General features: G+C 38.5%; 1 protein-coding gene across 1 annotated transcript in view; it reads right to left on the bottom strand.

The window, feature by feature from the left end:
- Positions 1-12439: 12439 nt before the first annotated feature.
- The window catches only part of LOC133538116 (integrin beta-5-like), an 82604-nt gene continuing 79859 nt past the window's right edge, over positions 12440-15184 (bottom strand). The window contains exons 15-16 of the mRNA XM_061879441.1: positions 14331-14497; positions 12440-14258 (exon numbers count right to left, since the gene is read on the bottom strand). Of these exons, the coding sequence (XP_061735425.1) occupies positions 14163-14258; positions 14331-14497 (263 nt within the window). The 3' untranslated portion in view covers positions 12440-14162. The remainder of the gene's footprint in view (positions 14259-14330; positions 14498-15184) is intronic.

The following is a 15184-nucleotide window of genomic DNA, read 5'->3' as shown; positions in this document are numbered from 1 at the left end:
CTACATACATATTATATCATACAATATAATGTCATACAGTATATAATCTAGTGTATTATAATGTAATGTAATTATACATATGATATATTACTAATACACCACATAACATAATATAGTACAATATAATGTAGTAAAGTATATGATACAGTGTAATACTATCCGTCCAGAAGCCCAGACTTCCGTCTCCCCAGCCACTTCGTCCAAAATAATTTTATACAATATATATATGTATATGATATAATATAAACATAATATTAAATATGATATAATACTAATATACCACATAATATAATAATGTAGTATAGTATTGTCCAGGGTGTATAATTCAATACAATAAATCATATAATACTAATATTACATATAATATTATATGAATATACTACATAATATAATAATGTAGTATAGTATGATATAGTTTATAATAATGCAATACAGTATAGGTTTATACTGACATAGTATAATATAATTTAATACAATAAATGATATAATATAATACTAATATGACCTGTGATATAATACTAATACACCACATGATAATATAATGTAGAATAGTATATAATACAGTGTAAAATAATGTAATAAAGTATAGGTTAATACTGACATAGTATAGTATAATTTAATACAATAAATTATATAATATAATACAAATATTACATATGATATAATACTAATATACCACATAATATAATGATGTAGTATAGTATACAATATAATGTAAAATAATGTAATACAACAAAGTGTAAAACTGATGTAGTTTAAAACCATTTGGATTATTTATATTCAGGATCATCTCCCTACTGAGCGTGGAAGGAAAAATCTTCTTCAGCGTAGCAGCAAGCGGGAGTGGTGACCCAGCTCATCAGGGAAGCCTGAGAGAACGAGGGAGACCTCACAGTGCTGGGCTTGAACCTAACATATGGATCCAGCAAGCAGCAAGCGGGAGTGGTGACCCAGCTCATCAGGGAAGCCTGAGAGAAGAAGAGAGACCTCACAGTTCTGGGGTTGAACCTAGCATATGGATCCATCCCACACAAGCTGGTCCAGACCACCATGACTAAACCGTGTGCGCCACACCATGCCGCAGATCTGATCCTGGATTATTAGTTCAGGGTGAGAGTCAGACTGGCATAGGTTGGAAGCTGCACCATCTCTGTAACCCTGTTCGCCTTGGCAATCAGCATGATTGTGGAATTAAAGTGCAGAGGCCCAAGGACCCAATCAGGGACCCGCCAGCCCCCGATCAGGGCTTTTATGGGTGACCTGACTGTCACCACAAAGTTAGAATGCAGGTGGATCCTCTAAGGGCTGCAAAGACTCATACGGTGGGCTCGGACGGGATTCAAACCAGCAAAGTCCAGATCGCGAGTGGTAAAGAAGGGCAAGGTCGCGGATAGGTTCCGGTTCAACGATATCATCAGTCAGAGAAGCCTGTGAAGAGTCAAGGCAAGGTCTTTGACAGCAGCCTTTAGTACTCTTCATCTGTACAGTCAATCTGTCAGGAACTGGACAGCTGGCTGAGATCCCTGGACAGATCTGGCCTCCCAGGTAAGCTCAAAGTGTGGACATTACCAAAAATACTCTGGCCGCGACTTGTCTACGAAGTTCCTATCGCCACTGTGGAGACCCTGGAGAGGAAAGTCAGCGCCTGTCCCAGGAGATGGTTGGGGTCACCCAGAAACCTCAGTAACATTGCCCCATATGGGAACACTACAAAGTTTTTGGTTGCCCTTGAAGTCCCTGGAAGAGAATTTCAAGGTAACCCGGACCTGAAAGATGCTGCTGTACAGAGACTCGAGGGACCCAAAGGTGGCCCTGGCAGGGGTTGCGGTGAAAACCGGAAGGAAGTCGAGTGCCCAGGCTGCTGTGCAGGATGCAGAGGAACAACTCCGCCACAGAGGTTCGGTGGTTGCATTGGCACATGGCAGAGCAGACTTGGGTATGATCCCAACACCGCCTCGGAACATACAGAGCAAGGTTAAGGAGAAGCAGAGGCAGGGACAGTAGGAGGTCAGTACAGCAGTGGAAGAAGGAAGGACTAGCAGAGAGGGTGGTGTGAGGCAGCCATGGACCGCAAAGTCACCTGGTCGGAGTTGTGGCTGGCTGAACCACACCGTACCAGCTTCCTGATCCAGGCAGTCTATGACTTCCTGCCGAGCCCAGCGAACCTATTCACCTTGGCGAAGGCAGAGACCCCAAACCGCCAACTGTGTTCAGCAAGAAGAACTCTGGAACACGTTCTTAGCTCCTGCCCAAAAGTGCTGGACCAGTGCCTGTACATCTGGCGGCACAACCAAGTTCTGATGCCTTAGCCATCAGCTAAGGCATGAGCCGAGCATGCAATCCCACCTTTGTTAAAGCAGAAGGGAGAAATGCGGTTCCCCCGGATCATTGTCTGCACCAGATGTCCTACTGGTGTCAGAAAGCACCAAGAACATCATAATAATAATATTCCAAGATGGCGGCACCCGGAAGGGCTGCGACATCGAGGAGCTCTTGCTAAATATGGAACATTTGGCAGAAATACCGGACAATTCTACAAACTTTATGGCTGGCTCACATCGTGGTCACTCTGTGATCATGTACGACCGCCAGACACTTCTGGATGTGGACATATTGGGCCGTTTTGGACTGATAGACGCGTGCTTGCTAGACCTACTAACTAGCACGGGAATACTTCGGCGGCTACATCCAGCGGCCTGTGAAGCAGGGGAGTATAGTATCAGCGGGGGCCGTCTACGGAGCAGACGCCAGCGGTGTGATCGGAAACGCGGATGCCGAGCGGGGCTAAAAACAAAGCAGAAGGCTAATCCCCACAGAACACCACTTCCCTCCATCCTGAAGCCGGATTTAAATGGAAGATGCGAGACTACTGGTCTGGGTAAGGAGTCAGTTAAATTAGAACAAGTTTTTTCTGCTTTGATTGTTTCAGAGTTGGACATGTGTTCTACTGAGGTGGCTAACTATGATGCGTGCAGTTTATCAAAGCAACAAACAAACAATCGGAAAATTCCCGTCGTATCAATTCCTAGATATGGTCGTAATTATACTAAATGCACTGGGCATAATAAACACAAAAATCAAAAATTCCCTAAAACAGCCCACTACCTATAATATAGGTTTTTTAAACATAAGATCATTGTCTCCCAAAACGTTGTTAGTTAATGATATCATTAGAGACAACAATCTTAACGTCATCGGTCTCAGCGAAACCTGGCTTAAACCAAACAACTTTTTTGCGCTAAATGAGGCATGTCCTCCTAACTTTACACATGCGCATATTGCCAGTCCTCTTAAAAAGGGGTGGGGGGGGGGGGGGGGTCGCACTAATATACAACGAAAACTTTAAACTTAGTCCTAACATAAATAATAAATATAAATCGTTTGAGGTGCTTACTATGAGGTCTGTCACACCGCTGCCTCTACACCTGGCTGTTATCTACCGCCCCCCAGGGCCCTATTCGGACTTTATCAATGAATTCTCAGAGTTTGTTGCTGATCTAGTGACACACGCCAATAATATAATCATAATGGGGGACTTTAATATCCATATGAATACCCCATCGGACCCACCGTGCGTAGCGCTCCAGACTATAATTGAAAGCTGTGGTCTCACACAAATAATAAATTAACCCACGCATCGCAACGGTAATACGATAGACCTAGTGCTTGTCAGGGGTATCACCGTTTCCAAAGTTACGATACTCCCGTATACTAAAGTATTGTCCGATCATTACCTTATAAAATTCGAGGTTCAGACGCATGTTCGTCAAACTAATAATAATAATAACTGCTATAGCAGCCGCAACATTAATACGGCCACAACGACAACTCTTGCTGACCTACTGCCCTCGGTAATGGCACCATTCCCAAAGTATGTGGGCTCTATTGATAACCTCACTAACAACTTTAACGACGCCCTGCGCGAAACCATTGATAACATAGCACCGCTAAAGTTAAAAAAGGCTCCAAAAAAGCGTACTCCGTGGTTTACAGAAGAAACTAGAGCTCAGAAATTATCATGTAGAAAGCTGGAACGCAAATGGCGCACGCATGCTTACCTTAGCTAAAGCTAAATATTACTCAAATCTCATCCACCGTAATAAAAACGATCCTAAATTTTTGTTTAGTACGGTAGCACCGCTAACCCAACAAGGGACTCCTTCCAGTAGCTCCACCCACTCAGCTGATGACTTTATGCAATTCTTTAGTAAGAAAATTGAAGTCATTAGAAAGGAGATTAAAGACAATGCGTCCCAGCTACAACTGGGTTCTATTAACACTGACACGATTGTATATACGGCGGATACTGCCCTCCAAAATAGTTTCTCTCGTTTTGAGGAAATAACATTAGCGGAATTGTTACAACGTGTAAATGGAATAAAACAAACAACATGTTTACTTGACCCACTTCCTGGGAAACTGATCAAGGAGCTCTTTGTATTATTAGGTCCATCAGTGCTAAATATTATAAACTTATCACTTTCCTCGGGCACTGTTCCCCTAGCATTCAAAAAAGCGTTTAATCATCCTCTTCTTAAAAGACCTAACCTCGATCCTGACCTCATGGTAAACTACCGACCGGTGTCTCACCTTCCCTTTATTTCAAAAATCCTCGAAAAAATTGTTGCGGAGCAGTTAAATGAACACTTAGCGTCTAACAATCTATGTGAAACCTTTCAATCCGGTTTCAGGGCAAATCACTCCACGGAGACAGCCCTCGCAAAAATGACTAATGATCTATTGCTAACGATGGATTCTGATTCGTCATCTATGTTGCTGCTCTCGATCTTAGCGCTGCTTTCGATACCGTCGATCATAATATTTTATTGGAACGTATCAAAACACGAATTGGTATGTCAGACTTAGCCCTGTCTTGGTTTAACTCTTATCTTACTGATAGGATGCAGTGCGTCTCCCATAACAATGTGACCTCGGACTACGTTAAGGTAACGTGTGGAGTTCCCCAGGGTTCGGTCCTTGGCCCTGCACTCTTCAGCATCTACATGCTGCCGCTAGGTGACATCATACGCAAATACGGTGTTAGCTTTCACTGTTATGCTGATGACACCCAACTCTACATGCCCCTAAAGCTGACCAACACGCCGGATTGTAGTCAGCTGGAGGCGTGTCTTAATGAAATTAAACAATGGATGTATTATCTTCGACCCAACTCTCTCCTTTGAGTCACACATTAAAAGCGTTACTAAAACGGCCTTCTATCATCTCCGCAATATCGCTAAAATTCGCTCCATTCTGTCCACTAAAGACGCTGAGATCATTATCCATGCGTTTGTTACGTCTCGTCTCGATTACTGTAACGTATTATTTTCGGGTCTCCCCATGTCTAGCATTAAAATATTACAGTTGGTACAAAATGCGGCTGCTAGACTTTTGACAAGAACAAGAAAGTTTGATCACATTACGCCTGTACTGGCTCACCTGCACTGGCTTCCTGTGCACTTAAGATGTGACTTTAAGGTTTTACTACTTACGTATAAAATACTACACGGTCTAGCTCCATCCTATCTTGCCGATTGTATTGTACCATATGTCCCCGGCAAGAAATCTGCGTTCAAAGGACTCCGGCTTATTAGTGATTCCCAAAGCCCAAAAAAAGTCTGCGGGCTATAGAGCGTTTTCATTTCGGGCTCCAGTACTCTGGAATGCCCTCCCAGTAAAAGTTTGAGATGCCACCTCAGTAGAAGCATTTAAGTCTCACCTTAAAACTCATTTGTATACTCTAGCCTTTAAATAGACTCCCTTTTTAGACCAGTTGATCTGCCGTTTCTTTTCTTTTTCTCCTATGTCCCACTCTCCCTTGTGGAGGGGGTCCGGTCCGATCCGGTGGCCATGTACTGCTCGCCTGTGTATCGGCTGGGGACATCTCTGCGCTGCTGATCCGCCTCCGCTTGGCATGTTTTCCTGCTGGCTCCGCTGTGAACGGGACTCTCGCTGCTGTGTTGGATCCGCTTTGGACTGGACTCTTGCGACTGTGTTGGATCCATTATGGATTGAACTTTCACAGTATCATGTTAGACCCGCTCGACATCCATTGCTTTCCTCCTCTCCAAGGTTCTCATAGTCATCATTGTCACCGACGTCCCACTGGGTGTGAGTTTTCCTTGCCCTTATGTGGGCCTACCGACACTAGTGATTTAGGGCTATATAAGTAAACATTGATTAATGATTGATAATAACAAAGGGAAGTGCTTAGGGGAGGCCCAAGACCAAATATGAACACGTGGTCATCAGCTGTCATGAACTAGGCTGGAAGGCGAGGCGTATGCCCATGGAGGTTGGCAGCAGAGGATTTGTGGGGCACTCACTCCACAAAGCTCTCAGACCCCTGGGCACCACAGGAACATCAGCGAAGCAGTTGAGAAAGCCTCAAGATGGCTCTGGATACAAATAGGGACGGCGTGGTGCAGATAGAAGAGTGGCCGTGCGCAACCCGAGGGTCCTTGGTTCAATCCCCACCTAGTACCAACATCGTCACGTCCGTTGTGTCCTGAGCAAGACACTTCACCCTTGCTCCTGATGGGTGCTGGTTAGCGCTTGCATGGCAGCTCCCTCCATCAGTGTGTGAATGTGTGTGTGAATGGGTGAATGTGGAAGTAGTGTCAAAGCGCTTTGAGTACCTTGAAGGTAGAAAAGCGCTGTACAAGTACAACCCATTTACCATTTAACCATGAGGAGGACAAGCAAGTGTCACCTGAACACAAACCGCATTTTTGCATATCTTTTTTTTGTTTGCGGGTGGGTCACCTGGGTGCTTGATGTTTGACAGACCCAAAACACACGACCCCAGGAACATCACTGAAGATGTGTTCAGGTGCATCACAAGATGTATGGAAGAACTAATACAATGTATGATATAATAGTAATATAACATATATAGTACAATAGAATGGTGTACTGTATATAACATGTACGGTTGTACGGTATGCCGGTACTAGTATAGTACCGCAATACTAATGAATCATATTCGGTACTATACTGCCTCTAAAAGTTACCGGTCCGCCATCACCCCGCCCCTCCATTGTCGTCACATGGCGCACACACCCTGAGTACTCACAAGCAGACACAGTGTGTAGACAGAAAAGAGAGAATGGACGCATTTTGGTCTAAAAACTAAAGATAAAGATGAAGTTATAACACTGAAACACCTTCAGGAAGAGGGGCTTTAGGGGTGGCTAGCTGGTTAACACCTAATGTCCAGCAACAGTCTGCAGTGTATTAGCTACTTCTAAATCACTAATCCTCGCCTCCATGGTGACAAATAAAGTAAGTTTGTTACAAGTATCAATATCACTGGGAGAATTAAATAGCTCACCGCTAACAAAAGCTAGCGCGCCTGACTGTGAACAAAGGCCATTGGTGGATCGACACCTGACATCCACTGTAATGATACCAAGTACAAGAGTGTATCTAGTCGATACTACTATGATTACATTGATATTTTTTTATCGTCACAAAATCTTCCTCCCTTTTTTTTAAAATTTGTATTATGTTTATAAAGTCAGTAAATACGTCCCTGGACACATGAGGACTTTGAATATGACCAATGTATGATCCTGTAACTACTTGGTATCAGATCGATACCATACATTTGTGGTATGATCCAAAACTAAAGTAAAGTATCAAACAACAGAAGAATTGGTGATAATTACATTTTAACAGAAGTATAGATAGAACTTGTTAAAACACAAAATAAGCAGATATTAACAGTAAACGAACAAGTGGATTAATAATATTTTTTTACACTTTTTCCCTCATAATGTTGATAAAATAATAGAATGATAAATGACACAATATGTTTCTGCATATGTCAGCAGACTAATAAGGAGCCTATGTTTGTTTACTTACTACTAAAAGACAAGTAGTCTTGTATGTTCACTATTTTATTTAAGGACTAAATTGCAATAAGAAACATATGTTTACTGTACCCTAAGATGTTTTGTTAAAATAAAGGCAATATTGACATTTTTGTGGTACCCTTTATTATTATACTGTAATATTACATAAGATATAATACTAATATATTATATTATAACAATAACATGTAGTATATATATAAAATATGTATAAAATACTATGTAAAAATACATTATATTACGTTATGTTATATTGTATCATATTACACTATTATACATTATTGTATTATATGATATATTACACTATTTTACACATATCATATCAAGCTATATTATATTATACTGTATTGGTATTACCTTTGACTATATCATAATATGATACTATGCATTATTAGTATTAAATAACCACATAAAAGGACTAACTCTTGAATGGTCGGTCGGGGAAGAGAAAGTCTTGTTGATGTAAAACAAATGTAAAAAGAAGTTAACTTCTGTATACTTGGCAGAAGAAATATTGCCGCATGTATCCTGGAGGCAAGCCTCTTCATGTATTAATTTAAAAAAACTCAGCTATTGTGCAATTGATACGATATAAACTGATATTTAGTGTTTGTTGTCAACTTTGCCATATTGTACTAAGCAACCGGAGCCTTTTTTCTGTTATTTCTTCTGGTTTTCATTTTGCTATTTGGTTCACTTTTCCTCTTTGCCTTGGGCGGTACTTTTCTGTTGTGGCATCAGATAGAAGCCAAAGAAGAAGCGAGGCATTTTGACAGTGAGTATAAAAACTACGTCTTCACAGCGAGGAGTGATAAATGTTGCTGCGGCTCCCAGCAGGAACACATGGAGACCATTGGGGGTTGAAGGAACAACATAATAATAGCACTTTTGTTTCCACTTTGATCTTTGTAATTCTTCCAGGCTGTTGACTGTCAATAATGGAGCACGGACAAAGTGAACCTCAGCAGATTATGATTACGAATTTGTTTCCTGCGTTGCATTTAAACAAGCTGTTCAATTTGATCAAGTAAAACAAAAACAAAAAAACATAATTTTCATTTTGCATTCTAACTTTTGCTTATATTTGAGTTCCAAAGAAAGCCTAAAAAACATTTAAAATAAATCTTTATTCTTGTTGGAAGATTTTCTTGCTCTCACCCTCCCTCTACAGGGTGTAACGTTTCATTGACGTTGATGCTACTCTGCTAAATAAAACCTTTAAACTACTTTAATGAATAATAATAAAAAATAATCGATTTAAAAAAACAATTAGGTGTGAACAAATGTAACTAACAATCACGTTTTTTCCGTTTACATCCACTTTGCACTCAGCAGCTATGAACCATCTGGTTGGCTGGTGAGCGTCACGTGACAGATATTCCGATAAACCTGATTGGACGGTGCTCTTCCTGTTTACATGCGCTCACTTCCGTAATAGCGGTGGTAAAGGAGACAGGGAGGAGTATATTCATAGCTAGAATTCACTGAAATCCAACTATTTCTTTTATATATATATATATATATATATATATATATATATATATATATATATATATATATATATTATATATATATATATATATATATATATATATATATATGTATGTGTGTGTGTGTGTGTGTGTGTGTGTGTGGGAAAAATCACAAGACTATTTCATCTCTACAGAACTGTTTCATGAGGGGTTTCCTCAATCGTCCCTCAAATCTCCTGACGATTGAGGGAACCCCTCATGAAACAGTTCTGTAGAGATGAAGTAGTCTTGTGATTTTTCCAACACATACAAATTGCACTCTACCACGGTATCGAGCACTACTCTCTGGATAATCCAATCAAGACATACATACATATGTATATATATATATATATATATATATATATATATATATATATATATATATATATATATATATATATATATACATACACACACACACACACTTTAATTCATATATATGTATATATACATATATATGTGTATATATCTATATATATATATATACACACACACATATACACACACATATATATATATATATATATATATATATATATATATATATATATATATATATGGATTCAAATGCGGAACAACAAACTTTGTCAAATATTTACTTTACAGCTGTAGTACCAGAAGTAGTGTAGCGCTGCTGTAGTGCATGATATTGCATATGTATGTGCTGTTACTCCTTTTTGGGTGTCAATCAAGATTCAGCATGAATATATTTGTAAAGTAAATAGGTACAACAAGTAACTATTGGACATCAACTGTAAAACGAGTCATACCAAAGACTATAAAAATGGAACCCATTACCTCCCTGCTTGGCACCCAGCATAAGGGTTGGAATGGGGGGTAAAATCACCACAAATGATTCCTGGGCGCGGCACCGCTGCTGCTCACTGCTCTCCTCACTTCCCACGAGGTGAACAAGGGGATGGGTCAAATGCAGAGGACAAATTTCGCCACACCTAGTGTGTGTGTGACAATCATTGGTACTTTAACTTTAACTGTGGGATTGTACAGACCTTCTGTCCACTAGATGGCAGCAGAGGAACGTTTAAAAAGAAAGCATGACGTAATGTAGAATGGTTTCATATTTCTGATATTCAGTAATGTTTTGAGTTACAATAGTTCCATATTTCTGATATTTAGTAATATTTTGAGGTAGAATAGCTCCATATTTATGTTATTTAGTAATTAGTTGAGGAAGTATAGCTCTGTATTTGTGGTATTTAGTAATGTTTTGAGGTACAGTGGCGTTGTGGCTAGAGTGTCCGCCCTGAGTTAAAACCCCGGCTGAGTCATACCAAAGACTATAAAAATGGGAACCATTACCTCCATGCTTGGCACCTCCATGCTTGGCACTCAACATCAAGGGTTGGAATTGGGGGTTATATCACCAAAAATGATTCAAGGGTGCGGCTGCTCACTGCTCCCCTCACCTCCCAGTGGGTGATCAAGGGTGATGGGTCTAATGCAGAGGATCATTTCACCACACCTAGTGTGTGTGTGTGACAATAATTGGTACTTTAACTTAACAATAGTTCCATATTTCTGATATTTAGCAATATTTTAAAGTAAAATAGTTTTATATTTCTGATATTAAGTAATGTTTGAAGAAGAATAGTTTCATATTTCTGATATGTAGTTAAATTTTGATATAATAGTTGCTATTTAGAAATGTTTTGAGGTAGAATGGTCTCATATTTCTGATATTTAGTAATAATTTGACGAAGAATAGCTCCATATTTCTGATATTTAGTCATGTTTTGAGGTACAATAATTCCATATGTCAAATATTTAGTAATGTGTTGAGAAAATAGTTTTATATTTCAGGAGCTGGAGGCGTGTCTTAAAGAAGTTAAACAATGGCTGTCCGCTAACTTTTTGCAAGTCAACGCCAAGAAAACGGAAATGCTGATTATTGGTCCTGCTAGACACCGACACCTATTTAATAATACCACCTTAACATTTGACAACCAAATTACACAAGGCGACTCGGTAAAGAATCTAGGTATTATCTTCGATCCAACTCTCTCGTTTGAGTAACAAATTAAGAGTGTTACTAAAACGGCCTTCTTTCATCTCCTTAATATCGCTAAAATTAACATTCCATTTTGTCCACTAGCGACGCTGAGATCATTACCCAAATCTGCGGTCCTCTCCAAAGTTTCTCATAGTCATTCACATTGACGTCCCATTGGGTTGTGAGTTTTTCCTTGCCCTTTTGCATGCTCTGTACAGAGGATGTCGCTGTGGCTTGTGCAGACCTTTGAGACACTTGTGATTTAGGGGTATATAAACATTGATTTATCGATGATTTATATTTCTGATAAGTACTTAAATTGTGATATAATACTTGATAATATTTGCAAATGATGAAATTGAGGTACAATTGTTTCACATTTCTGATAGTTTTTACATATTAGTATCATATTCCTGATATTTAAAATACAATAGTGTTTCTAAAATCTGATATTTTGAAGAATAGTTTCATATATTTAGTAATATTTTGAGGTAGAATAGTTTCACATTTCTGATATTTATCAATATTTGAAAGTTGAATAGTTTTATATCTGATATTTTGTACTGTTTCGAGTTAAAATAGTTTCATATTTCTGATATTTAGTAATGTTTTGAAGAATGGTTTCATATTTTTGATATTTAGTAATGTTTTGAAGAATAGTTTCATATTTTTGATATTTAGTAATGTTTTGAGGAACAATAGTTCCATATTTCTGATATTTAGTAAAGTTTTGAGGTACAATACTTTATTTCTGATATTTAGTAATGTTTTGAAGTTGAATAGTTCCATATTTCTGATATTTAGTCATAATTTGAGGTAGAATAGTTCCATATTTCTGATATTTAGTAATATTTTCGGAGAGAATGTTTTTAATAGGACTTGGTAGCCTTTGTGTTTTTGTGTTGTGTGATCATTGCAAAGCTAATAAACTGCTGATATAGGTTTTTTTATATTTCAAGTATTTTCTTTCTCAGCTATTCAATTATTCCCATAATAAATCCACAGAGGTGTAAAACATCCAAAAAGGTAAAACACACACATTGTAAGGTCACCTCAAACAAGCTCATTTATTGTGTTGTTGTGTAGCACGACACAAACATGTGTTATCATACAAAGTGTGCATGGTGTATTTACATGTGACACTAATACAACACACACACACTCTAAACGTCATCCTGTCATGTGCATTACCATCTTAAAAACAATTGTAGGTGTCTCCAAACTGCAACCTGGGGGCCATTTTCAGCCCAAAGTCCTTTTTATTGTTCTTCAGCATTTTGTAAAAATAACAAATTATTAATGAGCTTTTCTAATATGTTAGCTTAGCATTTGTTGTTTTCACAATATTTAATGAAGGTGCAACCAAACATGTTTTTGTACCGCAATTTTCGTTCCCAATCAGTGCACATTTAGGCGAGGGACAGGAAGTGTGAGTCAAGTTTTTTCCCCCCAAAATGTAGTTTTAACATTTCTCCATTTTTCGGTTCGCCAAAGTATTGACAACAACCTGAAATTAAAGACAAGCCCACTTTAAATTTAAAAGAAATTTCATCCATCTACATAGTTCATTATTAAATTTTGAAGCTGCCATTTTCATCTCAATTTTCACTCCACATGATTACGCAACTTCCAACATCATATTGCTATCCGAACAATTTGAATGCACATACTTTATTTTTGTAATTTTTTTCACGACTCAAAGTGTTAAAGCTGTAGTAATTTCCTAGGTTTGTGCTGACAGGTTAAGATGTGATACAGCAGGAGTTTTAGCCAGCTCGCTCGCTAATGCTAAAGAAACGCTATGGTTAGTTTCTTGCTTGGAAACATTTCTTTTGAAATATGTGATGAAAGATAGGTTAAGATGAATGTTGAGTTATTAAAATTGTACTTAAACCAGTAAAATGTACTACAGATAGAAGTTTACTGTTGTATTTGCACTGTGGCTATTGTACTTTTTTTAATTTTATTTTATCTTTTTTACTTCATTTGTAAAACTTATACCAGATCAAAAACTGAGGTTTTATGTTTTTTATTCCTTGCTGTGGTGAAAATTAATGGAAGTGAGACATCAAAAACTGAAGAGTGTAACAAAGCGCGAGGACAACATAGTCCTAGCTAGCTAGCAAACACGATATACTTTTACTGTTGTATTTGGATTGTAGCTCTTGTACTTTTTATTCCAGATAAAAAACTGAGCGGTTTTATGTTTTTCATTCCTTGCTGTAGTGAAAACGAATAGAAATGAGAGGTAAAAAACTGAAGTGTGTAGCCAAGCGTGAGGGCGTCATAGTCCTCGCTAGCTAGCGATAGCACTGAAGAGATTCTATGTTTAGCTTCCTGCTTAGTACAGTTTCTGTTGCGACTAAAGATAAGTTAAGATGAATGTTGAATTATTAATATTGTACTTCAGCCAGTAAAATGTACCTCAAATGAAAGTTTACTGTTGTACTTTGTATACTTTCTTTGTGAAAGCTGAGCAGTTTGATGTTTTGAGTAAAAGTGGGAGATAAAAAAGTGCAGAGTCACTCCTACTTCCAACATACTCACGGTACTTCTTGGACTGGGAGTATTTCCAGTGAGCTTTGTGTCGCCAATCAGGAAGCGGAAGAAAGTCATTTCCGGGAAAAGGCACAATAGGAGGAAGTTTGTGTCAAAATCAACACCGCTAACGTGCCAGCTTAGCTCCACTCAGAGGCCCTGCCAGTTAGCGCGCGCATTCTTGTAATAGAGGGGGCGTGTCCAGCCCGCCCATCAAAACGTGCGTCAGTGGACCGCCCCGTTGTAGGACTTGGCGTAGGGGTCAAAGTCCAGTTCCACGAAGGCGGCCGAGGCGGGTTGCTTGTACAGTGGGTTGGAGGCCTGCGGGACACGAAGCGCAGGCGTCAGACACGGCCGCCTCTCAGATAGGGGTCCTTTTTGCCGCACACTTACCACCTCGTAGCGTGCACGGGAGCGAGCGCTCTGGAAGCGCGCAAACTCCCGGCGGTCGTGCACTGTGATGACCATCTTCCAGGCGGCCAGCAAGATCACGCCCACCAGCAGGATGCTGCCAACCACTGCTAGCAGGACCATCAGCGCGTCTGGACCGCCGGAACACTCTGACACATCATCGTCATGGTTACGTCACATGGCAGTAATAATACAATACTACTGTTTCTCCTATATCAGAATAAGTCAAAAATACTATACACTAATTATAATAAAATACAACACTATATTAAAATAAATATAATACAACACTATAATAAAATAAATATAATACCCTAATTACAACACTATAATAAAATAAATATAATTCAAAACAACACTATATCAAAATAAATACTATACACTAATTATAATTAAATACAACACTATTTTAAAATAAATATAATACAGTAATTATAAATACAACACTTAAAATAAATATAATGCACTAACTCTAAATACAAAACTATATTACAATAAATAATACATTAATTATAAATAAATACAACACTATAATAATATATATATATATAGTACACTACAAAACACTAAAATAAAATGAATACAATACACTAACTATAATTAAATACAACACTACAAAGATTAATGTTATACACTAACTATACATAAATACAACACTATATTAAAATACACTCATTATAAATAAATACAACACTATATTTTAATCAATCAATCAATGTTTACTTATATAGCCCTAAATCACTAGTGTCTCAAAGGGCTGCACAAACCACTACGACATCCTCGGTAGGCCCAAATACACTATAGTTAAATACAACACTATATTAAAAAAATAATTA

The sequence above is a fragment of the Nerophis ophidion genome, linkage group LG19 (assembly GCF_033978795.1).
Source record: "Nerophis ophidion isolate RoL-2023_Sa linkage group LG19, RoL_Noph_v1.0, whole genome shotgun sequence".
NCBI classification, from domain to species: domain Eukaryota; kingdom Metazoa; phylum Chordata; class Actinopteri; order Syngnathiformes; family Syngnathidae; genus Nerophis; species Nerophis ophidion.
Note: the sequence above shows the minus strand (reverse complement) of the source record. Positions and strands in the feature narration are given on the sequence as shown.